Raw genomic sequence first — 27,559 nt, 5'->3', positions numbered from 1 at the left:
TATTCATAATAAACACCAGTAGTAGTAGTAGCAGCAGGTGCTACCTTTCAGAAGAGACGCCTAATTCTGCAGCCCATCAGAATTAAGCGTCTCTTCCTTATTCAAATAAACACCAGTTGTAGTAGTAGCAGCAGGTGCTACCTTTCAGAAGAGACGCTTAATTCTGCAGCCCATCAGAATTAAGCGTCTCTTCCTTATTCATAATAAACACCAGTAGTAGTAGTACCTGCTGCCGCGCTGGCGTGCCGGGTGTTGTGTGAGGGGAGCGGGGCGTAACTCTCACTCTCGGAAACCTGTGTCATATCCGCACGTTCCTTGGCCGCGCAAGCTCTCGTTTGAGTTTTAACTTCGCCTCGGCAATCGCTATAAAGAAATTAATGTATAGAACAACAGAATAAATTCTAAAGAAAAAACAATGGCGGTAGTGAATTTCGAATCTACGATCTCACGCTCACAAGCCGAGTGTCTTAACCACTGGGCTAAACCAGCGCCTCCTAGATGGCAGGCCTGTGCGCTCTGCTTGACGACATCATGCCACTTGGACCGACATTTCCAATGCCAAGCCAGGCGAGACGAAAGCGGTAGGCGTCCCCATTAGATTATATGGCAGTCGGGCAAGGTATCATGACGTCACGGATCGAAGTGCACCAGCCTTGTGCTGTGTAGCAGGCATTGGCCAAGCGTCTCAACGCGCTCGCTTGTCCGCGAGGAGTTCATAACTCGAAGGACCCCTCAGCGGACATTAATGCGTTCGCATTCACGACTGATAAGAAGTGCTAAGATGCCCTCGGCATTTTTTCCCTACTTGTTGGTTATATAATTATGCTATAGAATTACCAGGTGCCCTAAACATGCGTTTTTTTTTTGCTTAATACCAATCCGTAGGAACTATTTAACAAACTTGTGAGGTCTTAAATGTTTTTACCTTGCAGTTGTACAACTTAGCTGCATTTAGAACTTCAAAACTTTGAAGAGAAAGAAAAGAAAGCCGGCATAATGCCACAATTTATTTCGCTCAATTTTCTTCTTTCTTTATAATCCGTCGCTCACGACTGGCTAATCCCGAGTCAGCTCGGATCACTGATGAAGCTCGAGAAAGAAAGAAAATTAGAATAGGCATACATTATCCAGGATCAAGTTAGCAACAGTCTATCCCCCGTAGTGGATACGCGCATTAGGTAAGCACCATCGTCACCACCATCATAGCATGCTATAAAATTCACAACACACTTCGGCTTGCAAAAGTTAAAGCGAGAATGAAGAGGGTCAATGCACAGGACAGCGCAACACATTGCACATAGACACACACACAGAGCCTTAGTTGCAGAGCTTGCGCCCATGGGCCCAGTAGCTCTTGCGTTAAGCCGGATTTCGCATAGAAGAAGTTAATCGAGAGTGCTTATTAAACTTTCACATACTCGAACAGTCGTTGGGCAGCTCGGCCATCATTCAGAATAACAGCTAATGCACAATGATGCTGCGAGTCACAATGACTCACAGCATCGGTGCCGCATTAATGCAAAGTGCCTTAGCTCCGCTCGTTGTGATCGCGCGGTTTTGGCTCTTTTCATTAAAAGGCAACCTCCATAGCCCTGCATGACAAACTTCGCATACTACGTTACTCAGTAGCGATTCAAAAAATACAGTGATGGCTTTCACTTCAGCGAAGCACTACGTGATTGGTTCGACATAGCTGCGAAGATAACAGCAAATAAGGAGGAGAGGGCATATCGCTCTTTGGTGTACGCTCGGTTTTGAGGACACAATATTTTACGACAAACTGTTACAAATTGAGTGCGCTTGCATTTGTTTAACTAGACTGTTAATGAATTTCATGCAACGTCATTATGAATTATCAGTGTTGTTTCGATTTGATGTTAAAATGAATACTGACGTTCTACGCACTTTATATTGCATAAACGAGAATGTTCAGAAAGGGTAAATTTAACCATTGCTGCAATTAGTCACATTTTATTATATTTAAATCACACGGTACACGTTTTTCTTCACGTGTCTGGAAAAACTTTTGATGTAAGAAAATATTTCGGGAAAGAGATGTTAATTTTATTAGTTCGAACTGCGAAGGCTCATTAAACAAGTGGATGTCGAAGCCACGAATGACTTCAAGCTTACATAGTCACCTATTTATTTTGTGCAGATCTTTTATACAACTCACAGTAAGGCCCAGGGGATGCATGAATAACTTTCAAACAATTTGTGTAAAGGCTATTCGTTTAGAACGACGAAGACATCTACTTTGTTTACTTATTAATATGTAAAAATATTATAGACATTGTGATGAACCTTTCCGGAAATTTATTCCAAGAGAGTATCGGCTTCATACCTGTTGTGTTCTGCGATTTCATCTAGAGCGAATACACTTTCTGTTGCTTCCGAAAGTTTATAAGGCCTGCTGTGTGCGTATTAGGAGAACGCTGAGAAGTGGCCTCAGTTTGATTTTTTCTATTCCGCAAAAATCTACAATCTTATATGTAAAAGTACAAATGACTGTACCTTTACACACTCGTTGAGGTTGTGCTGAATGTGATAAAAGTTACTCAGAAGATTCGAGGAAGACATTTTTCATTTTACCTCATTTTACTGGAGTTGTTTAAGTGCCTGTCATCTTCAGTGATAGCTACAGCATGCGTTCTTGGTTAATTAATGAACGTGTTACAGTATGTCGAACAGGCACAGCTTATCCTCGGAAGAGAATGGTCAAGAAGTGCTTGCTTCGCTAAGAATGGCAGGGTATACATTTTATGTGAATGTAGCAAATGATTTAAAGCCGTGCTGTGAAATTTCAGTTCTACCAAGAAGCGGATCGCAAGTCAGAGTTCTTATCGAAGTATATGGATCGAGTAAATTTGCCTTTCAAAAAAGTTTGACGTGACAGGCACGCATATGTCCAAAAACCCTCTATGATCACACTACTTGAGTGCAACTGAGTATGGTCTATGAAAGCATTGGACAGGAAGGTCATGTCGCATACGAAAGCTGCCAGTACGCGGGTGATAAAATAACTTGAAAGAATCACTCAATCGCCCAAACGTAGGTACTGTTAGATTTATACGCAGTTTGCTGTTTTCTTGACTAATTCCGTAGAGAACATAGCCGCTGAGAGATGCGTCTGTATAGAGGCAGTGCAGAGGGTTATACGGATAGACTGGTTCATTTTATGTGGGGGCGTATTGTCATAGGTTGAGCCACGTTGGGCGGTGACGTATTTTCCATGATATGGAATGACTGCGGGAGACCTCGAGAAAACCGCTTCTGCGGTAAGAGCAGGGCCTATACAAAAACATTTTCTTCCGTAAGGGAGCTTCTACACTGTCTTACACGAGATGATCTCGACGGCAGGTGTCCGATCGCAGAACGCACTTACGAATGAGAATTGACGCGAAAGATGGCCCCGATTGGCTTTCCTGCTTGCAGCGACCGAGGAGCCATGCGTGGCGTACGGCCCGTGGGTGAGCACGAGCGAGCCGACGCCGGAGACCGGCGGTGACGTGGAGGACGTGGCCAGGGTGGTGGCCGAGTCCGGATTCTGCCTGTACCCGGTGGGTATCGAGTGCCGCGAGTACGCCACTGACGCCGACTACAGCAAGACGGGGCAAGTGGTCAGCTGCGACGTGGAGCGCGGACTGCGCTGCGTCGACAGCGACCAGGCCGACGGCCGGACTTGCCTCAACTACAAAGTGCGCGTCAAGTGCTGGACTTGCGGTGAGTGCGCAAACCACTCTCAAAACGCGGCTACGCAGGCAGTCGTATCCGCATGTTCTGAGGAAACTTATCTTCGGGACCGACTTGTTCGAGTACGCGTGAAACACAGAAACGTTCTCATTAGGTAATCACTCACCCAAGTTGAACAACATTTGTTAAAGCTAAACTCTACCGACTGTAGGCTCCGAATTTTGATTTAGGGCTTCCAATATTTTACAAAGAATTGTCGGAAATCGGCAACATTCGTAAAAATTTGCAACACGACAAATTTCATAATTCGTGACTTTGTTGGAAAACCAAACATCGTAGTTTTGTAAAAATGCATCTGTTTGAGACTCTGAAGCGGAAAATTGTGATACATTACATTTGCAAGTTAAATGATATTATTGCGATGTTTACGAGGGTTTTTCAAAAGACTTACTCAGAAATCAGTGATATAGTACAGTGTGATGTATAATACTTCATTTCGTCCACTTCAGATGTCTCAATAGGTGCCGTTTACGAATTGCGATAACGTTTTTAGGTTGAAAACTTGACACTTGAAATTCTTAAAATATTGTGACTTCAAAGAATGTTTTTGAAAACAATATTAGCTTATGCTAAAAATATACTTTTCAAGGTCGGCAGAGTTCAAAAACCAACTAACCCTATCAAATTATGTGCTGTGGGTGCCAATGAAAATGATTTCTCTGTTCCCCTGTATTTCGATAGGCGCTCCTGCAGTAAAGGTTCCTTTTAGTTATTAAAAACGCCTATTACTTCACTAGCCGGTCTTCGTTATTGGTGTCATGATTAGCTGACGCCTGTTTTTAGGAAGTGTTCAACACTGACGTATTTGCGAGCACTGGCACAGGTGCGAAGGGTCGACTTCATAAAGCATTTCTTTCTTCAGAACTGTTTGACATTGACCACCGACCACCGCTAATATGTCCGCTATGACGACTGTCCGATGTCTCCTCTTATGAACTGCTCTATTCTACCAACTGGGTGTTGAATGCGCGGGCCGTAATTTGCTAAGCCTTGCGTACATAAGAACTTCGCGTGGTCGGCTGACTTTCGCTAATAAGATCTTTGTAGCTTTTAAAAACCACTGTGGAGTAATAGCTGTCTTGTGAATACGGACTGGGGCTGAGATAACAGTGTGGCTTGTAGGGTAGAGCTGTTCTATAGGCACAAACTCCAGTCATTCGTGACAGCGAGCACATCATTATGGAAAGCGACCGGCCAATGACAAACAACTAAGAAGATGGAAAGTCGATGACAAATATCTCACGCACGGAAAGCTTAGTTGCACCGATATTAGGGTATCCCCAATTGCGTACCCTAGTGCGCATATAAAAACTAAGCTGCTTGGTTAGCAACGCTTGCACAATGACTAGCCTTAGACAAAGTTTACTACAACAAAAATGTAATAATGACGTAGCAGTAACGCAGTGGTTACTACGTTACTGCTACGGCTTTGGTGAAGTCAATGCCATGTTTTACGTGACGTTTGACGGGAGGGATGTCGGTAGCAACCGCAAAATATTATTCTTTCTTTCGTTAAATGCTTGTGGCCAATAAATATCTTGTACATGTAATTCGAGCGGGTGATTCAATCCTTCTTATGAAGAAACTTAGCATGACTGACTTTACAATAATGAAATATTTAGTCACTCTGTAAATATAATGACTCATCATAAAATGCACGAAGAGTCATTCGAGCACCTTGACTTGCTTTCAGTGGAGTCTCAGGCACCCTGACATAAGATAATGCACATTTCACACATGTATCGACAGGCGATCATAATTGCTTCTGAAGGGATTAGGTAACACCCGCTAACAAATGTTGTCGACACGTGGCGATACGCAGCGCCTCCGACGACGACGGAACTGCCGACCGTCCCACCGCCCGTTCCGTGTCCGGAGGTGGAGATAACCGATAACGCCACTTTCTGCCCGCAAGGATGCCCCCACGGATTTGCGTGTGACGCAGACCAGTGCGTGCACGTGGCGGACTGCCCCTGTGTACGCGACGGCAAGAGGTTCCCGGTGAGCAAATTGCAACCATTCATCGGTTCATTCAGTGTTTCTTTGCTTTCATACGCCAAACTAAAGTGATCGCGAACTACTCGACATTCCCTGTATGTCGGTGTTTTCATGCCGGTTGCTTGTTTGAATCAATTGACTGTTTGTTTAGGTGCTAAAATGACAACGCATGAGAAAGCACACTTGCGTAGAGCCAGTAACTGTACTCGGAAAATCAGCGCTGAGAAAGTGCAATTAACAAGACACATTAAAGCGTTATGAAAACGCCCAAAGATAACGAGGCATCAGCACTCCAAAAAGACGCAGATAATGGTTAAAGCGCGATGACCTTGATACCAAGGATGTAAGAAATAAGTCACTGGTGGAAAATATCCGCACGGAAGTTACGTTGATACCATCAAATTTCTTTGCGGTGAATGAAACTGGAGTCAGTCGTATGTAGATGATAAGGTTGTAGTTCTGTCACCAATTAAGCGTATGCTATTACGTTTATAATAAATACGGTTCAAACCAATGTTGTCATGAATGCATTAATTAATGCATAATAGTCAGGCGACCATTATCAAAGACCAGCGTCCGCTACGGTTAAGGAACAAGTCCATCCCGCCAGTAAAATCTGGTCATCATTGCACCCATTTAACCAACTTCTACAATCCTAGATAAAGCGCGCGGAACAAATAACAAACAGTAATTTTTGGTTTTAACTAGGTCTATATATTTTCCCAGGAGCACGCTGCTTGGCCACTAGCGATCAGAGAGTAGAGTTCACGTCTTCTTACTAGAAGTGATGGTTGTGATATTTGAAAATCTTTCGCTGAAAGGAAATCTAGGAATATCCGCACTTTCAAAGAAATAGTCTTCACTTAGGTCATTATAGTGGTACATTTGCCATCTCCCTAGCTGTGTCACGGTTGGAATATACAACGCATTAAAACCTGCAGGTGGGTGGCATGCTGGAAACGAGGACTTGTCACGAGTGTCAGTGCCATCTCGGCGGACGGTCCAGCTGTCTTCCTAAGACTTGCCCGCCTTGCCCCAAGGTGAGCATTATTGATATTTAGTTGCAACTCTAACGAAGGTCTCTAACGAATGTCGTCAGATATACTGTCAGCAAAACACGTTAAACAAGAAACGCGTTCAAAACACGTGATTCACTCAGTGAGCGGATGCAGCGGAGCAAAGGAAGGTCGTGTCTTAAATTGACCAACAGTGTAGGCACATATGTAGCCTCATCCAGAAGCCAACGTTTCGGTAAGAGAACTGGCATTTTTCCTGGATAATAAGACCCCGTATCGAAATGTGGGTTCAGACTGGCGCTTTCCTTGTTTGCCCACTGCTTATCAGTGGGCTTAGCTGTTACTCAAGTGCCGTGTGTATATTTCTACTGTAGAAAACACATACGGAACCGAGGTTTGCCAGCCATTTACTTCGTCTCGCTGTTTTCTTTAAAAACATCACATTTTGTAACTTTGCTTGATGGTCTAAATGGATTGCGGCAGGGTCCACACGTGAGCGTTCAGCTTAGTTTAACTTACCGTCCCAATAAGCGGGACAACTTGAGTGCATCGCGACAAGACGAAATTGGTCTTAAGAGGTACTCCTACATGGCCATTTCGAAGATGAGTGTTTGGTTACAGCAAGAGTACGGCGAACAACAGTGCAACAATACGGCAATCAGGGACTCGGGTGTGTACGGTGACTCGTAAATTCGTTTTTGTCGGTTCGTCTTTCGACACTGCGCTATGATCTGATAAGGTTGCTTGCTCAAAGCTATTGAATCACTTTAAACGTGCGACTGCGCTTGTATTTATAGCAAATCGCCCTATTCTTAATCATCAGACAATCTTGTAGCTGCTGCTTACAATGTCCCCACTTCTTGGGAAATGGTGGCGTAACAACACGAGCAGTTGATTTGGAATCGTTACTCTGCTGACACGTGTATATGGGCGTTACGCAACAATATTTGCCTGCGTGTGCTACACAAGACCTTGCAAACAAGCCTTGTGTTACCGAATCGTCCGTCTCGATAGTTTCATAAGAGAGAAATTCAGGTATATCCGGAATTCATACGGCAAAATATATCTGTCAGACAAGAAGGTGACCCTCTGTGAAGCTTCTGCAACATATATTCCAGTACTTCATAGATTCACCTAATTGTCGCAGGTGTATATGAGAAAGTTTTTGTTTTTTACACCATCATTAGCAGATATCTAAGGCCACTACTGGGTGAACGCGCCCGCCGCGATCTTCAATTAGTCTGTGCTTCAACAGACGACCTCGTCTCTTGCGTCTGAATGTTTCCTAATTTCATCGTTTCCATCTAAATTTGTCTAACTCGCCACATCAGCATTATGAACTGTACAGTGAACACTCAAATACGAAACATGCATAGTCGCGGCGTTATCACTAAATATTATATTTCGAAGCAATAGTACGCGTCCTGCGACAACTCACTAATGCAGAGAGTAAAGCCCCATAGAAACATGTCACGAAAACAGTGGGCAGACGGCGCTGCAAAACATGCGATGTGACGATTGCGCGCTTTCACATGCAGAAGCTTCCAGCAGTGATTGATTTAAACTGTGCATAGCTTATGCTATGTTTCAAGTGCCTTGTTTCAAATGCCTGCTTCTGCTTATATGTATCGTCCCTTCACACACACCCATTTCACAGTTGGAATTTAACGAGATAATATCGCACTAAAGCCGTTGCCACGTGTCGTATACACATATTTATTCTGGTTTTCTGCTTTTCTTTTGTTTCATTTTTCGCAAGCTGAGCGCCAAGAGCAATTTACTGATAGCAATAAATGCTGTTTTTCTTGCAAACGACATTCCTTTCATGCTTTGTTGTATTCCTTAGTGCATTTTTTTGTGTGTGTCAACCATTGAGCCTGATTCGGTGTATTGCTGTTATGGTATTTTATGCACATGGCTTGTAACCACTCCTACCTAAGGCCTATCGCCAAAGGCTCTTAATTAATACGCTTGAAATAAATAAATAAATAAATAAATAAATAAATAAATAAATAAATAAATAAATAAATAAATAAATAAATAAATAAATAAATAAATAAATAAATAAATAAATAAATAAATAAACCCAGCGGTTGATTAGACAACTTTATATGCACGACAAAGAAACAATTCTTTTTGTAGCGGCGTTAGCTTTCTGCTTCTTCACAGCTAAAATGTTCGACGTGTATGCGCAGGGACGACCTCAGACGGTGAATGCCGACTGCTCCTGCGAATGTGGAACTTGTCCTGACGGCCATCGACTCTGTCCGACCTCTGGAGAGTGCATTGCGGATGAGCTCTGGTGCGACGGAGTCGTCAACTGCCCCGACGACGAGACGGACTGCGAACGTATGCTGCTACACAACTCACAACCCCAGAACTCTTTCCCTCGTTTTTGTTTCGTCTCTAAGGGCCGGTACGGAAAAACTTCGAGTGGGGTTTAAGTACGAACGAGAATCAAGAGAAATGCCGACCATGCATGGTGCCGTGACGAGCAAGTAACCTGAAGAGAAGCATTGAAAATGCCAGGCAGAATTAAATAAGCACGTACCAAGCACAGCTATTCTTATGCGCCCGCATAAAAGAGTTTGCGAAAAGGTACCACGTGCTGACCTACTTCTTTTAAGATCATTACGGAAGCGAGAAGTATGCGGGTGGTGCAAAGACGTACAGTTTCACAAAGACTCTTGCCTCACTTGAACAGAAATGTCAACTGTTTCTGCGAGTATAGCTGAGTGACTACGAAGCATGTATTTTTGAAGTTGTAAGCGCTTGTTTCGTGCTGCACGCCAGATTCAATAATTCTTTACTCTGTAGTACCCCTAATGTAACGTAAAATGTATACGTATTCAAATCTAATCTACAAAAGGAATAGAGGCTGATGAGCATGCAGGTAAACATCAGTATACGAATATTTGAAGTTGCCATGAGTTTTTCATGCAGTGCTAGCCTTGTTACAAATATCGACCTTCTAACTGACATCAACAGTGAATGACAAGGATACCAAATAAGTTATACGAGGGCATATCATGGCCGATGAACCGAAGCGTTGTTCTCAGACATCCTGGTAGATCTAGAGATGACCGCATGGGATAAGGTCACATCCGAACTTTGTTCAGGAAGCAAATCAGTTTCGTTACAGCGGCACAGCGTCTCAACTCTAAATGCGTAGGCTTGGGAGGTGCATAAAGAGAGATTTTACACTGTAGTAGCTGATAAAAATTTAGTCGTGTGAATGAAACATTGTGACTGAGTTCCATGTTCAAAAAGTTACCAAGAGGTGCAAGGTGCAACTCATTATCACATATGCGTCATATGCGCTTTCATAAATTGTATTTTTTATTAAGGCCTACTTGGGAGGCATTCTATTTTTCAATACATATATAGTAAAAAAGACTCATTCTACATTTGGTAGTAACAAAGAAATCAAGGAGCTTATAGTTTTTCTTTTAATGTGTGCGCATGTCGGCGCAGTCCACATAGCACTTGGCACATCGCTGTTATAAACGTTTCTAAATTGTTACCTTTGGAAATTCATCTTCGTAGCGCGGCAGAAAGCATAAACCCTTTCCCTTTCCTTTCTCGCCCATCCAGCAAGAACCCTGAGGCTTGACGCCGAACGCCAGTTAACGAAGTTAAGTTGTGGCGTGATTGATCTCAAAGACATTCACGTAGGAGCCTAACTAATCCTCTCCGTGACCTCCCGCAAGATCGTGGTGTGGCCACGGCCAACGCCGATTCACTGGGCGAACGTGCAAGTAGGGTGCCTGATAGTACGGCGTCTGATAGCGGAGCTGCTATCGACTGCCCCTAGCCCAATGTGTAGCTAAGAAGAACACCCGTGCTCTCTGAGATAAACACGACCTCTCTACGTTTTCTTCCGCGCGGCGACGCGCACAATATATCTATATATCTCACGCCTTATGCTAATAGCGTAGAAAAACGACGGGAAAACAGTGGATCAGGGTTTGATTTATACTACATGCGTAATGGACAAATGGTGCAACAGAACGTCCCCGAACAGATGTGTGCCGACAACGTAGTGCTACTAGCAAACAATGGTAGTTATTTACAGATACTTGACAATATCTGTGGCAACGCAGCAACAAATCGAGGCCTGAAGTTTAGCACAGAGCAATCAGTAATTATAATATTTAATGAAGGGACGAGTAATTATGTGGTGCCAGTTCAACAGCAAATCGTACCCATAGTCAAACAATATAATTACCTCGGCGTATACATAAACGAAGGAATGACTTACTCAAGCAGTCACCAAGGTAACCTGAAAATAAAGAAGTGGAATGCAGCAATAATGAAACATAGAGCACTTTGGGGCCCCAATAAATATGACGGGGTGTGTGGAATCTGGAAAGGAGTATAATGATGCCAGCGCTAACGTTCGCAAATGGCATTTCGTGCGTCAAATCGGATATCTCGTAGGTGTTGGAAGTTAAGCAAAAGTCGGTAGGCTGGTTTGCTTTGGGAGCTCACGGCAAAACCACAAATGAGGCAGGGTGACTTTGTTTGCTCCTCTTTTGAAGTCAGAAAAGCGCAGAGCAAAATTAGTTTTGAAGTAAGATTCGGAAACATGGTTCAAAATAAATAGACGGCTGCAGTGCACAAGTATCTGTACCTAAAAAGGGTCAACACACAATGGAGGAAGAGGTCAAGAAAGTTGGCAACAAAGTACAAGGTAATTGAAAGTGTAAACAGACAACCAGGAGCCGCCAGAATGAAATTGAGAAAAACAGACAGCAAATTGGATGCAAAGAATGGAGACAAAAAAAAACCATGGAGGTTTTCAAGAATGGGAAGAAAGAAATTAGAAGGGAAAACCTGTACGATAACAGAAATGGCAGTGCCTTGCTATTTGAGGCTCGAGCTGATTGTCTAAGGACAAAAACATATCGCAGCAAATATTCGAAACAAGATGAGGCATATGTAGGCTGCAGCAAAAGTCCGGAGACCACTCAGCACATCCTAATGGAATGCGAAGGAATTCACCCAGTCGGACCAGCAGGTAACATACACCTTCCAGAAGCACTTGGGTTTGAAGTGGACGGAAGCACCAATTGGTCAGCAGTCGAGATAAGCAAGATAAGTTTAGTGATTTAGATAAGCGAGATATGTTTGGTGGGAAAAAAGTTGTCGCAGTTCCACCTGAAAGGCGAAGCATCAATTGCGATAGCAAATTTGTAGAGAGATAGTAGCTTTATCAGCTGTATAAACTTGGACATGCAGTAGCACCGGCAGCACGCAGAACTGTTGTCGACGCCGTCGGCGTTTTGCCCGCGTTCGCACAAAATGCGTGCGGCGTTGGTGAGTGTTGCCGGAGCCTCTGATATAAATAGGCACTTGGGGCCGCAGCTAAACGTCGCCTCCCTTCCCCCCCCTTCCCCCCCCCCTCCCGGCCTTTCGTGCGTCAGAAGAAGGCGCGTTTGCTCTACATATATGGTGATTGTAAAGGAGGAAAGAGACGCCTATTTCTGCAGCCCTTAAGGGAGCACGGCACAGAACGCGCGTTTGTTCTCCGCCGTGCGTTCACTCCCCGTGAAAGCGCGCGTCCCTCGCGCCCTTTCACTCGCACATACAGCGTTCGGCGGCGCGCGGCGACGATTTCATCTCCATTGACGTCATACGGAACCTCACGGCGACGGCGACGGCGACGCCGACGCCGACGGCAGAAATCTGCTTTGGAGTGTCCATATAATTGCTATCGCAATAAAGAGCAGGAAAGACATGATACGACCACATCCGTTGCAGGCATAGGCAGCAATACAAGGCATAGGTAGCAATACAAGGCAGATAGAAAAGTGTTGAAGAAAAAAAAAAAGAATATGGAGATGTATACAAAAATGCAAGAATGAAAAAGCTGTACAGCATAGCTGATTAAATCAAGCAGGCTATAAGACTATTTGTCACCGCCAAGTTTCAAAGGGGATGGCAATAAATCATCATCATCAACAGAGCGGCAGCGAAAGGCAACAGAAAGGTGCCTCGTACGGCATGGCAGACCGGTAATTGACTGCAAGCTAGGAGCCTTTGCAGTTAGCACAGAGGTGAACCTGACGCTGCACACTCGCTCCCTGCAGGTACCACGACTGTGGTTCCGTGTCCTCCGCTCGTGAAGAAGTTCTGCGCCAAGGGTGAAACCTTGGTTCTTGTGAAGGATGAGCTCGGCTGCGAGCAGTATGCATGCGGTAAGGCCACTGCTCACGCTACCGTCATGTGGCGCCTTATTACTCGACTACCACGCGACGGTCACAATGCTCGGCCCTAAACAAAATGAAACAGTGCAATTTGTTTTTGTTTCTCGTTTTTTAATTCTTTTGGCAAAAGCTGCTTATCGAATCACTAGCAGGAAATCGCAACACCAAATGCATGAACTCAGATTAAAGAAGTACCAAGACTCCTTCTCTAATTTAGATTAATCAAAGTGTCAAGCGTCTTGAAAGTGACCAAGTAACTACGTCGCACTGTAGTGCTCAAAGCTAATCTGTCTGTCCGATGTCAAATAAATCTGTCCGGTGTAGAGTGCAATAAATTCATAGATGCCGCCTCAGCACTGCTGCTGTTTTATTATTCCAAAGAAGAATTCTAAACATAACCATAAAAACATTTACAGGAATGAGGTGCTACGCATAAATCAGTCTGCATGAGTCTTGCGTGCCCGCTATAAAATAATTAGTGGTAATAGAGCAATGAACATTAAGAAATGAGAACTTCAATACTTCAGTGAAAGGACTTTCAATTACAATAAAAATTTCAATTAGAGAAGAAATATCGCCGCAGCTTAGGCGTTGCTGGATGTTCTAATACATGAGAAGCAATACGCTTTAACTCAAGGAACATTAAAATAACGTGCACGTTACTTCACTCTATTATAAATATGGCCAGAAACTTCCGCTAGCTTTGACAACGTAATTAAGGCCAGTAATCTTGTGGCTTTGCATATTTGCATGCAGTGTTCGCAAGTACAGATTTCCATAAGGACTGCTTTCAACGAACAATAACAAAACTAGAAGACATTCTCGCTCATTATTTCGGATATGAAAGCATATAAAATCTATGAGAAAAAAATGTGGACAGCTTGCGCTAGTGGTGCCTTAATCTGGCAGCTTGATTTTGCATTTTTTCTACTCTATCGATGAGACACTGCTGATAAAGATCCCAAATCACAGACTCATAATCTAGTATACATCTTATGTACAAAAAGTAAAATGTTTGTTTTACGACTTGTGAAGCTTGGCAAAAATTTCTTTCGAAAAATGAAAGAGAAAATATTTCGATAGGCATTGTCAATCAGCCGCTTCCTGCGAGGTGGAATATCAAAGCGCAACAAACCAGAGCGCACCCCGGACAATATGAAATGCCCGCTGACTAATGATACCCAGCGCGTGATGGTCCTGGTCTGTCAGTTCCTATCTCGACAGCGGTCTCACTTGCTCAAACAGACGAAGACGGTGATCTCTATGTTTCAGAGTCCGGAGTCCCGCCTCCTGCAATTGCTCCACCCCCGATCGGTAAGAGCACCATTCACCTTTAGCCGAATAAACGTCGACTGCTGAAAATATCGGCATAAACGTATTTCACTCAACTCACGAATAAAATACGGTTTGCACTCTTTACTGAGAAGCAAAAAAAAAAGAAAAAAAGAAGAAAACGAACAGGTCGATTCTCAGAAATTTAAAGGGGTCAACAAAATTTTACCCTATTCGAAAATGGGCTCATATATCACAAGTATCCCTTCCAAACTTATTATAAGTGACCATGTGGCGTGAAATAATGAGCTCGCTTCCTTGCAATTTTTAAATAGATTTGAATGCCATCAAATACTTTACAACTTCCACAAGCATATTCTTCAACTCGTGAAGACAATCTTGCTGTCTGCAATTTTTGTACTTACAGTTCTCAAAAAAATTACTCAAAACAACCTTTTCCCAAGACGAAAAGGGGAATCAACCCCTGTAACTAATGTGCGAATGAAGATATGATAAATCGCAAAACCAAACTGGAAAATGTTGGGGCGGTTAAGGTTAGACGGCTGCTCGACACGATAACTTTATGTTCGTCAATCTTCAGTCGAAAAGCTGAGGCTATCTGTTCAATTGGGTAGCAGTAACTTCAATGGAGCTGGCTATTTCAGTGTGCAACATTCGTGTAAAAACAAAAGAAATGTTTTTGTTAATGATAATATGCGAAGAACTGTGATAGAACTGATAGGTTACATTTGTACTGACATGATGCCGACGGTACACTAGTAGGTAGATGCGTGCAAGAAGAGGCCTATATGAAATAATGAAATGGGCATACTTGGGCCTTGTATGGTGCGGCAATAAGCTAATAGCAAAGAGAGAGAGAGACCAGAGAAATAATGTTGAGTCAATCCGAGTCATCGTTAACAACAAGAAAGGCACTGTGAATTTAAAAAAAAAAAACGATTTTGATGCACTTTTTCCCTGCTCACATTTGCCGGTGGCAGGAAATCATGATAAATCAAAATAAAATTATGGTAAATAGGCTATATTCTGGATGATTTTCCAAGCTAAATGTTGGAGAGATATAGCTCAACGATGAGCCAGGCGGTCCTGTTGTGCAGAAGAAAAATAAAATGACATGAATATGGTAATGACAAAGTATGAGTTTTATTTGTTGTGAGATATTTAGTTTCGTCCGAAAGTATTAATTCAATACAGTTTCATTGCAGTTCCTTGCCGAAAGGCGATGGTGTACGATAGCTTAGGGGCCAGGTAATGGAACCCACTATATTCAGTGCTTGCGACTGCGTAAATGAGTCTTAGTGAATTGAGAACTTGAAAAAAAAGTACATAAGCGCTTCCTAATGCTGCCAATAAGCGAGGAAGCTGGAGTGAAACTCACCTACCATGGCTTAGCTCATCATATAGAATTATTCGTGACACACATACGAGTCCTCAAAATATCAGCAGCGTACGTACGGCCGACTCAATAGTGTCGAACATCAGCGGTACAAAATAATTTCTTTGTTGCATATTTGGCTGATGTGTTTGTCATTATTGTGTGTGCTTTAATTGGAAACAATTCCAAACGATATCACACAATTTTGGCAACCTTGGTGATGCTAATAACTTCGCTTGTGGTGATGATGCCATGACCACATTATGTCATTATATTCCCACCATTAGCTATTTCAAAGCGGTATCACATACCGACGTCGCTGTTTTTATGCCAGCAAGAATGTGACTCACTTAAGGCACAGCAAAAATTATTTTACACATTGCCAATTCAAACCACTGGTTAGAGAGTGGCATTGCAGATATGAGCAGCACACTGATAGTTGCGTGATTCGCGAATCTGTACCTGCCAATGGAGCAGCCGCGACAATGACACTGTCTTTGTGCGCGTAACTGAAGAATGTAGTTCGAAAGCCATTAAACGCTTGTTCGTGCTACTCATCTTGAAGAATGCATACGAAATTGACACGCACTTACGAAGATTATTCCATCTGAGCCTGTGAGAAGGAAAGTAGCCAACTAAAGGGGAACACGGGCATAAACTTCATTCGTGCTGAATTTATTATTGTTCGAAAAGAAACAGGTCCTGGTTTAACGAGGACAAGAACAGTAATTACTCGTAACAGAAGAAGGCTAATTACTCGTAAGAGCGCATCAGTAATTGCTGTCGTGAAATCACCATGCCCTTCGGACATGTTTTCAGTCGAGTCCGAGTGCGAGCTGGTCGGCCATCACTTCAAGACGTTCGACGGTCGCGAGTTTGACTACAGCTACTGCAACCACGTGCTCGTCCGTGACGGTGCTGCCGGAAACATCAGCATCTCGGGTAACTCTTCCACATTGTGTTTTCTTTCTGCGTGCCTGAGAAACTTGCATTTAGTTCGAACTTATGCTGTATTTTGCAACCTCTAAATGTTATTGGACAAGAAGAACTCGCAACAATTTACACGAGGTTATTTTACCGGTAGACATCAATATGGAGCATAGCTTCATTCAGATTGGTCACTTTACTCCGTAAGAAATATTACTATTTATAAGCTGAGAAATAGAGATTTGCTTCCGAACACTCACTCTTGTCTCGGCGTTCAAAGGAAGCATTGGCTGATTGCTGATTAAAACATCAGTTTTTAAAATCAGACACCCACCACAGGAAGCAAAAGTCAGACAACTAAGAACTCGCTTTTATAGAGATACTACTCAATCTTGATACACTATTATCTATCAAGATTATGATACACTATGGTGTTGGGCTGCTAAGCACGAGGTCGCGGGATCAAATCCCGGCCACGGCGGCCGCATTTTGATGGGGGCGAAATGCGAAAACACCCGTGTACTTAGATTTAGGTGCACATTAAAGAACCCCAGGTGGTCCAAACTTTCATGAGTCCCCCACTACGGCGTGCCTCATAATCAGATTGTGGTTTTGGCACGTAAAACCCCATAATTTAATTATTATACATAATTATTATACATAATAATCATATTATAATTATTATGTGTGGCGACAAAAAAGAAAAAGAGGTAGGTGTCGAGGAATTGTACTTTTTCCAACATTTCGCACAAGCACATCTTGCTTTGGTACAAAGCTTTTATGCAATCGCGAAGGAATAAGATATTTGCTTTCTGATAGGCAGGCATCTTTATTTGCGTACAAGACGCTGAAACACGCCAGAACACGGTAAAATGGCGATTTATTGCTTGAACTAAAACATACAGTTTGCGTATGACTATGCAAATTTGCGTATGATTATAACCTAACCTTGAGGCAAAGACTGAAATATAGACTTGCGTCCTTTGAACGTGATAGTGTTGCAGCTTAAAGCAAGTAACGTTCTCACTACATGTTCTGTTCGTCAGAAAGCTCTCCAACGACATGACGAGTGCTCTGTACCACATTCCACACCCTGTTTATAGTGCAGAGAAACTGCGTGCTGGAGGACGAGGCCACCTGCCCCAAGCGAGTGACGATCCAGCAGCTGGGTCACCGTATCGTGCTGGGCACCGACTTGTCGGTCCGCGTGGACGACTTCGAGTACACGGCGAAGCAGCTGCCTCTGCTGGCGGAGCGCATTCCGGAGTTCGAGATCATGAACATCGGCGAACAGCTCTACTTCCGCTCTCGAGTCTACAGCATCGAACTCAAGCTCGACGTTCGCGGCCGAGTTGGCGTGAAGGTAAACAGCATGACGAGCAGAGCCGTAACCCAACGTTGAAAACTAACTCCTGTACCATTCATTGCACGCTTTCACCCTCTTTAAGCAGAACTCTACGAAAAAAACAATTTTTTTTGTAGGAACATAACTTTTTTTCGCCTTTTAGGGAGCATAGCGATCGTTATAATGGGAATGTGCCGGGTAATTATTTTAAACTTTTACATAATGTCTAAAAATCACGTGTGGCAGGTATCATAATTCCAACCCTTCAGCTGGAATAATTAAAGAGGCGGACAGTACTTGCTCTACAAATCAAAGCTTGCATTCAACTAAATAACGTAAGTTCACTAATTAACTCTTAATTATTTCATAACCAGTTTCGATATGTTCATAGCGCAATTTTGCGTTGAAACAGATAGGTGTTTCCGTTACTTTTGGGCTTCAATAAAGGAAAAAGAAGTTTTGCTAATAAAGAAAGTGTAACAGTACATTTGTCTGCCAGTATGATGGCGCATATCTCGAAACCTATGCCAAGCTCAAAAGGGGTTTCTAGTAGATATGTTTTGCAAGCTAACCGGCTACAATTCGTAAATTACAATGTGCAATTGGGGTATCTTGGGGTGTAATTGGGGTATTTTGGGTGCAATTGGGGTACAATTAGGGTATTTTGTTAATTAGATGAGTATTTGTTTCAGTTTCCCGTGCTAATATGTACACCTTGCTGAATATTCTAGCTGAATCAATAAAATTACGCTATGTGCCACAAGTGGTTTTTCAAAATTCTGTAAGACTTCTAAATCACCACCCCGTATGTTGAGGCGACTGAAATTGTTGTAGCGCTACCTGACAACGATAATGTAGATTTTGCGTTGTAGCGTTGCAGTTAGACCTTATCTGATTCTGACAGCAAGCTTGACTTCTGGCTGTTATGAAAAGGCCAGTTATGCCTTGGTAACGCAAATCTTTATGTTTAAATAATTATTAAATTCTAGGGTCTTACGTGCCCAAACCACAATATGATCATGAGGAGTGCGTTAATCTTGACCACCTGGGGTTCTTTAAAGTGCACCCAACGCACAGTGCACGGGCGTTTTTGCATTTCGCCTCCACTGAAATGCGGCCGCCACGGCCGTAATTTGATCCCGCGCCTTCGGAATTAGCAGCGCAACACCATAGCTGCTACGCCACCACCAGCGGTGGTCAAATTGAGGCAAGTACTCAGAGCTGAAATTGACAGCTTTAAGGACATGTTGGAATCGTTGCTTCATACAACGTGTCCAGGAGTGTTCTCGCACGAGATATGCTCAAACACTTTTATCTGACATTGTCGAGGAGCTGTCGCACTGCCTTGAAAAAAATCCTACCTCCGAGACAACACGGGGGGAGTATCCTCTGACTTTTCTCTGAGCCCAAATTTTATGTACATCCGTTCACTGGGAACTTGACACACTCGTTAACTTGTTTTGGTGCGAGTGGTAAACGGTCTCTGAGGAAGTGTCGCAGAATGTGAAAAAAAGGGCGGCCACGCCCCATTTAACTACCACGCTCCTATCTCTGTGTGAAAGCGCCATATAGAAATTGGTGCGCGACGAACCCATATTGCCGAAATGTTGTCTATTGCAGTAAAAGCCTGCCGTGTATTCAATTATAACTTTATAAGGTGTAGTTTCTTATTTATCCATCCAATCGAGGCAACCTTCATCAGTGATAGTTGGGAACTGGTGACCACGTTGATGTCTGAATATTTCATTCATTCATTCATTCATTCATTCATTCATTCATTCATTCATTCATTCATTCATTCATTCATTCATTCATTCATTCAGGTGAACACCTCGTTAAACGGTACCCTGGCTGGCCTCTGTGGATTTTTCAACGGCGAACCGTCCGACGACTTCGTGACTCCGTCTGGAAGCCAAGTGGCTAGTGTCGAGGAATTCGGCGACAGCTGGCCAACGCCTGGTGCGGGAGAGGAGTGTCGTCCCCTGGAATGTCCGAAAGAGATGCTGATAGCAGCAGCAGCCATCTGCAACAAGCTTAGGTACGTGTAGCCTTCTTCCGGCAGGTGCTGCTTACGTGGACAGACTAATAGGCCTATGCATGGACTTTCGTATGAATACTAAATATGAATTGTATTGCTTGCATCGCCGGTACGGCTGTTCTGCTAGCATGAGAAGCAAGTACGACTTCATTACTTGTCGGCTTTAATTTAGCAATTGAGATCTCTTCATTCCAGCAAGTATTTAGAAAATGAATTCATCAATATTTTTATTAGCGCTACTCGAATTCTGAGATGTTTCACGTAAGGAATGTTTGCATTTTGAGGTATTCCACCTGAAGATGCGATGTTCGAAATCTGGTAAAAATAAAGCAAAAAGACACATGTATAAGTAATGTTATACATCAGACTTAATAGCAAGTCTCCATGAAAAAAAAATTAAAATCATTGCTCTCAGAGTAGGGGACACTCATAACACCTTTCAGCAATAATATGTTACGTTATTCCGACTAAATGCATGCAGTGAGTTTGTCATTACGCTGCACTTCTATACGTAGTCCTTTTCGTTGCAAATTCCATGGCACGCGAGATCCCTGCCTGGCGGCTACATGCGCGCCCCGTTCCTTCGCGTAGGGAGGAGCCCCTGTCCGCGTGTCCCGGGCTGCACACGCAGCTGTCCAACTGCCTCAGTGCCACGTGCGAGTGTCTGCAACGCGGAAACGCCACCAGCGAGTCCGAGTGTGCCTGCGAGGCCTACCTCGACGCGGTCACCCACTGCGACATCGAGAACCGCGACGAGAAGCTGCAGGGATGGAGGCTACGACACGGATGCGGTCAGCAACCACCATTTCGCCCTGATTTCCCTGAATCACAGCAACGCGCGACCATCGCTGAAAGCTCGGCGAGTCGGCAACTGACATTAGGAAACATGACTATAGCGCCAAGGAAGACGAAGCACAAACATGAAATGAACAGTAGCAGAGCCCGTTCTGCGCATTTCCTGTTTGTGTTTCGTATTCCTTAGCAGTGCAGCCATGTTTCATAATACACGACCAATCACTGCAAAGGGAGGCAGAAGGGCACGGGGAATTTTATCTCCCCACAACAGAAATTCGTGCCTTGTTTTGAAACGCAGTACCGTTGTCATGATGCAGACTCGTTACAGCTTAGAAAATTTCTATAATCCAAGCTGGCGTTCCTTTTCACGCAAACTCAGTTTCGTAGCGACGGCAATCTTTTTCGTAAGTACAATGCCTCCTAACTACAAGTATAGTGCTGTCGCGAAGACAGACAACACTGTCGGGGGGAGTCGGAGTATCGAAAAAACAGTTTCGCACATTGTCGGCTGTTATTTTTAACTGGGAGCCGACGTGGCTGAAATATTGAACTCCCGTGTTACCAAACGCTCACCGAATTAAGTATTTATTGGACTCACGGAGCCCAGAAAAGTGCCAGTCTTCTAACTACACCTATCCCAGAATTTGACTAACGCTGGTCAGATAATGCTGAGCCAAAAGCCGCCAAACACTTTTTGCGTCCACTTAAAAAATATTCGAGTGAGAAAATTTGTCTCGGCTCTAGGTCAACTCTTTAAAAACAAATTGCCGACGAACTTAAATCTCCTCCAACTTCAGTTTCCAGAAGCGGCGCTTTCATACATACATCGGCCGAGTCGAGACCTTCGAGTTTAAGAAGCACTTGTAAACTCACGGGTACAGCGTTTCACGTTGCGTCTTTGCTTGGAAGACCATAAGTGGCGAAACAAATGATACAGCGATCTCCGAGGCTATTTGTTGTTCCCTTTTCTGGAGCAATGTTTTAACAAAATGTTGCCATTCTCTGCACAAATGGTTAACCTTCTTTGTCTTGCGCCGGTAAAGATGTTTTGCTCGTGACTACGAATGCTAGGAGACAGAATCCGGCATAATGAACTGCTAGACCCCTGCCTTGTCAAAAATTAAGAATACACACACACACACAAAAAAAAAAACTGATTGTGTAGCGACCTGCTCAGGTACTGTGCCAGATGACATTAGGTACGTGGCAAGATGAGATTGGCGTTTACAGCATTTTACAATAGCAATGGCAGCTTCACTACATAGAGTAACACAAGGCACCGCTGTATTTAGAAACCGCTAAAGATATCTAAGTGTTTGGTTTACATTGTAACTGCTTCCATCTCGCACGCTAAGTTACACCGCAAGCAAAAACTAAAGGGGTTATAGGTGACTAAGGGAGCGTTAGTTCGACGAGTGTTCGTGTCTTCCACGCAGTAACCAACTTTTTCCACGACGCACAGTACCGGACTGTCCACCAGAGATGCAGTGGCTGGACTGCGGACCCGAGTGCCAGCTGACATGCCAGAATTTCTTGAACGGCGAAGTCGGCTGCGCCAGTAGGCAGTCCTGCAACCCCGGATGCTTCTGCCCGCCCGGAACTGTACTGGACGGCGACATTTGCAAGAACCCCGACGATTGCGCTGACAGTATGTTGCTCACGCTAGTCTTCTGATCAAACAAGATCTTTTTTCTAAAGGTCAACATGAATTTTATCTCTGATCGCTGAGCGCTTATGGGCGTTTGCTGTTGCCCAACACATCTATATTTCTACCTGTCACCATAGGGATTACGATCAAATTTCTCGCACCAGTTCAACTATATAAAATGTAATATAAATGGGGCACATGTCTGTTTCCCTAACAGCAGGGATAGTTTTCGAAAACAGGTTGTCCAACAACCACAAATTCGTCAAACTGTCAAAATAACCAACTGGCATGTGTGGGGCTGACATCAGGCTTAGATACCAGAATGTCAGCGCACTGCGCGCCGTGACATGGCGTAGGTAGACTCGCTTGCCCATGCGGCTTCATGCGAGACAACTTAGACGCTCCGCCATGTCGTTTTTGTAAGCTGTGCTTTCAATTGAGACGGTGGGCTTCCCTAGTGACGTCACAACCAGAGCCTTCGCAGTGCCAAGTCTGCTGGTAGCTTACTATATTATTACGTGTATGTGTGTGCACTTAAATGAAAATATGCCATGATGACTAGAACGGAACGAAAACAAAATATGTTTAATAAAAAGTGCGTAGCCGGTGTATATTTGCCTTTTTTATGCACTCCGCACGGAAAAGAGCGAGAGAGAAGGAATGTGTAGAAATTTTGGAATTCCAGCACAACACAGGCCTTATAGCAAACAAATAATATGCACCAAACATTACGCTCTAAAACACGTCTACATCATGGTGAAAAAGGAAATTCAGTAAGATGAATAACCTAGCCAGGAATTATTAAGGCAAGGCATAGATACTCATAGAATCTTATCACTGACCAGTTTATAAGTGTTTATGAAGCTTCAACAGCAGACTTTCACAAGCGACACGATTGACTGTGTGCATTCACTACTGTATAACTTATAAAAGAAATTGTACAAATGACGTTTAGTGTTACAGCGTGGTTTTGTCACAGCACGCGTGATTCCGGATTGCCTTGCAAAGCTACCCAAGCCTACGGATACAGCTCTCCGATAAAATAATTTACCAGTTCACTAACTCACCTACACGGACTCAATAACAGAAGACCTCACTCACTCTCTCACTGACTCACTGACTCACTCACTCACTGACTCACTCACTGACTCACTCACTCACTCACTCACTCACTCACTCACTCACTCACTCACTCACTCACTCACTCACTCACTCACTCACTCACTCACTCACTCACTCACTCACTCACTCAGTCAATCAATCAATCAATCAATACTCACTCATTCAATCAATCACTATCATTGCAGAGGTGTGCACGGGATATGGCGACCCGACCATCGAGACCTTCGACGGATGGAAGTTCCATCTGCAGTCCAGCGGGCACTTCGACTTAGTCTCGGATTCCGAGGGACGGTTCACTGTGGACGGCGTGACCGGAAAGTGCGACGAGCGACTAACCTGCATCATTGGCCTCAACGTGGAGCACAAGAATCACGTGGCCCGCATCCGAAGGCGCAAGCCGGTGAGCAAACTGTATTTCGCTGGTCGTCATTCAATGGATCGTTCATTGACTAGCCACACAATTACTCAGATAGCTTCCGCATAATTTGTACAAAGCTTGCAGGAGAAATTCTGAGTTGCAGAAGCTCCTATGCCAGATAATTATTTTTCCTTGCATATAACTGAAACTTAGTGTAAATATAAATAATTAATTGCGCCCTTTACATGGTAATGAGCATGAGTATGTATACATACTGGTTCAGCAATATTACACCAAATTTACAGGAAGGAGAAAATCAACTCATTGAGCAAGAACAGAGAACGTTTATACATTCGACGAGCTTACGTATTGACGCCGCAATGACACGAAAAGATTTATCTGCTATTCTGCCAATTTATGCTTGGTAAAACAGCCCGCGCATGTTTCATAAATACTATTTTACAAAATACATGCAGCGCAACAGGCCCTACCACTTGCATCAAGCAATCATGAACGGAAACCGGCTGCCTCTCTTTCCAATTGACCACCGCTAATCCAGCTGAGCACAACGTCGTTTGAACAGAAGAGCCACAGAATAGTTAGGAGGAAACAACTTGGAAGTTGATCTTTGTACGAATCACGCAGTTGCTTGTACTTGATTCGCTAGCGCGGTCCGCAGGATACGTTTCACAGCACGGAGTAATTCACGCGTAGTACAAGGAAATATGCATTTGTGTATTTCTCTAGGCGATGGTACCTCTCTTGTAAACATACGGGCGGTCAAAAAGAACCCACGTGTGGTTTTCCAAGTCATAGTGAGGATATTTTGTAGCGTATGCCGAATTTACGTAGCCTTGATTGCATTTCCTAAATTTATGATACATTTAGAATTATGTAATATACGAAGGTATGTTTAGCAGCCACATATGCATTTTCGTGGGTAAATATAAAGATATATATTACCATATCGGCACCATAAGATCATTGCATTCATTGTCGCATGGTCATCGGCTAAACAAGGTTCTGACTCCGCTTGTACTAGGCCAAATACGAATGCAAGTCTGGAATCTTGAAATCGAGCGCTAGAAATTAGCCAACCAACGATGTAGCCAACGACGATGGCGTAAGCTGACTGCGAAACCTCGGCTATATCGCGTTTTCGAGAAAAGGGCTGATCTCCCCGCGGCAGCCGTGATTTAAATGCTATAGCGCCATGTAGGCTCCAACAAAGGTTACATAATTTTTCCCGCCAGGCAGTTCTCCATTTTTCTTGTACACGTGACGAGGTTGGCCATTAGTTTGCTCAATGACTTTACGCGTGTTAAATTACTCGTTGGCCCGCACATAAAACGGTCGTTTACAGCAGTTCCACGCATCCCTCTCCGAAGGCCGTTGGTAGCGCGCGGCTTGCATGGAACGATGAACTCGCTTGTATTCATGCAGCATCTGGCTCAGGTTTTTAGCAAACGAGTTGTTTGCAGCTTAATGTGTACCTGTGAGAAATCAAAGCACTGAACCTGCAGTAAAAGTACGTTATTTATGCACGGAGCGGTCGTGCATAGGTTGCCAGGCTGAGGGAACGTACGCTTCGGTTGGCACAATATGTAAAACTTCTGACTCAAGTGAGGCAACCAGTTTGGAGCGAAGTGTAACGTTAATGATGTCAACTTCTTACCTCTCATACTCAGGAAAACAGCGCAATTTGTTCACGTCGAAAAATAGCGCCGACTTTCTTTCTTTTTTTTTAATTTTTACATTTTTACCAGACACAGCTCTTTATGTCTTCTGTTCATATTAACGGATCAGTATCTTAAACACGGCACAAATATCAGGTTGATGTGACCAGCGTAACATTCATGACAACCACACGTGCTTATCTTCATGCCGATATTTATGTCGCTAACACAACAGGTAAATAAATCGCATTGCAGCATTTAGACCGAGTCTAACACGAATTAACACAAAACTGCGTTTAAGACCATTCGGGAAGCGTGGTGCATTGTTTCCTACGGAGCTGATCTTTAAAATCCGGACATTTTTCTTTAGGAAAATTTCAGCGGCGACCCAATATATCATCAGTAAGTATGAGCACGGTGTCACTCGTACCGCGGGGCGGCCGATTTTAGCTGCGCGCTTTATAACATTGAGGCTTCTGCTTTTGAGACTTTGCCTTCAGCCACCGTTAACCTACTTCCAGCACATGCGTAACTGCAACGGGAAATGACAATGACGAGTCGCTCACGTGCACGTGGTGCCAGGTTTCTAGAAGATCGCGGATGAAAACGGGAAAGGTTACTCACGCAGTAAGAACATTAATTAAAGTCTATTTTGTAACCATTTCCCAGCGAGCAAATTCATGAGTCGACTCAAACAAACTCGTGAATCAGTCGGGCTCTGACCGCATGCTCGAGTCGGACAAGCTGAGTCATGCCGAATTTGTGTGAGTGAGCTCTAGCAATCGCGGCTTGCGCCTGGTTTCGGTGGGAGTTAGTCCGAGCGAGCACGGCTGAGCTTTCTTTTAAATGGTACGAGTTTGAGTGGTGCCAAAGTTTTAAAAAAATATGCGAGCCTATCTGAGCGACTTACATCAGCTACACATTCCAGACAGCTGCTATACCACAGAGGAAGTGATTACGCGTTTGCCATTGGATATTTACACACACGTGCCGCTTCTGGTTCTCAGTTGAAGTGTTGCAAGACAGGTAAATAAATGCGGAACTACTGTGGTGCTGCGGTGATGGTGTCGCTGATCGCGACACCTATGGAAACGTGGTTGAATGCGGAGCCGTAACCAGACGTTCCACTCCTCTACCACTGCTAGGTGCGAGGGTCGCGCTACCTGGTACTGTGTCCCACAAAGCGGCGCATTTCTTAGCCCGAGGCACTGCTCGGTGCGAGGGGAGGGCACGTAGCGAGGAGGCTTCCTGGTGCGAATGGTCACTTTGATGAGACAGGGATTGCGCTGAATGTCACACTAGGTGAATTGTTCATTGTAAAAAAAATGTATTATCTGCGAATCTGAACGAATTTCGCGCACTTTGCCCATCTGTCTTCGTTCATATGATCCGTTCATCTGCTTGTCTCTGAGAGTGAACCTTGCGCTGTGCAGGCGGTAATCGACGGCAACGAGTACGAAGCGAAGGACCTGCCGTGGAAGGGCGACGGTCTCACCGTGTTCGCGATGCCCGGACAGGTGACCGTGGTGCTCTTCCGAGAGCTGGGCGTTCAGGTGCGATACAACGAGATCAGCGCTGCTTTCTCCATCCACGTGCCTTCCAAGAACTTCTTCAACAGGACCGAGGGTCTCTGCGGTGAGCCTCGAAAACCTTTCGTGGGAATGAAACAACGACAGAGTGCGGAGCAGTACTGCCGAATATACTCACTATATTGTAAAGAACGGCGTATTTCTCTCTCGGTTTTATTTCAGTCAAACGCAAATGCATGCTCGCGTGTGTACAAATTTTAATTATATCTGAAGAATAATGCAGTTATTTCTTCCTGCTACATCCCTCTCAATAGAAATTTTTCTTGCCTTCGCCTATGACTTTATACTCTTACTTCTCAACAGCAATATTTTTGTCCCCCCCCCCCCCCCCAAAAAAAAAAAGAAAAATAAAGAAATCTCAAGCAAGTCACGAGCTATCCTTCTCTTCACAAAGACTAATTCATTGAGTTGCAGCGG

The 27,559-nt window shown here is 43.9% G+C and overlaps 1 protein-coding gene across 3 annotated transcripts in view; it reads left to right on the top strand.

Moving 5' to 3' along the window:
- LOC119466197 (hemocytin) overlaps positions 1-27,559 on the top strand; it is a 184,324-nt gene that overhangs the window by 104,657 nt on the left and 52,108 nt on the right. For all 3 annotated transcript variants that reach the window (XM_037726688.2, XM_037726687.2, XM_037726686.2), the window contains exons 50-62: positions 3,436-3,723; positions 5,576-5,754; positions 6,693-6,791; positions 8,963-9,116; positions 12,860-12,967; positions 14,249-14,290; positions 16,464-16,586; positions 17,675-17,934; positions 19,740-19,954; positions 20,546-20,745; positions 22,212-22,397; positions 23,705-23,919; positions 26,987-27,188. In XM_037726688.2, coding sequence (XP_037582616.1) covers positions 3,436-3,723; positions 5,576-5,754; positions 6,693-6,791; positions 8,963-9,116; positions 12,860-12,967; positions 14,249-14,290; positions 16,464-16,586; positions 17,675-17,934; positions 19,740-19,954; positions 20,546-20,745; positions 22,212-22,397; positions 23,705-23,919; positions 26,987-27,188 — 2,271 coding nt within the window. The remainder of the gene's footprint in view (positions 1-3,435; positions 3,724-5,575; positions 5,755-6,692; positions 6,792-8,962; positions 9,117-12,859; positions 12,968-14,248; positions 14,291-16,463; positions 16,587-17,674; positions 17,935-19,739; positions 19,955-20,545; positions 20,746-22,211; positions 22,398-23,704; positions 23,920-26,986; positions 27,189-27,559) is intronic.

Source organism: Dermacentor silvarum, chromosome 10, assembly GCF_013339745.2.
Source record: "Dermacentor silvarum isolate Dsil-2018 chromosome 10, BIME_Dsil_1.4, whole genome shotgun sequence".
In the NCBI taxonomy this organism is placed as follows: domain Eukaryota; kingdom Metazoa; phylum Arthropoda; class Arachnida; order Ixodida; family Ixodidae; genus Dermacentor; species Dermacentor silvarum.
The sequence above is the reverse complement of the archived record's forward strand: the minus strand, read 5'-3'. Positions and strand labels throughout refer to the sequence as shown.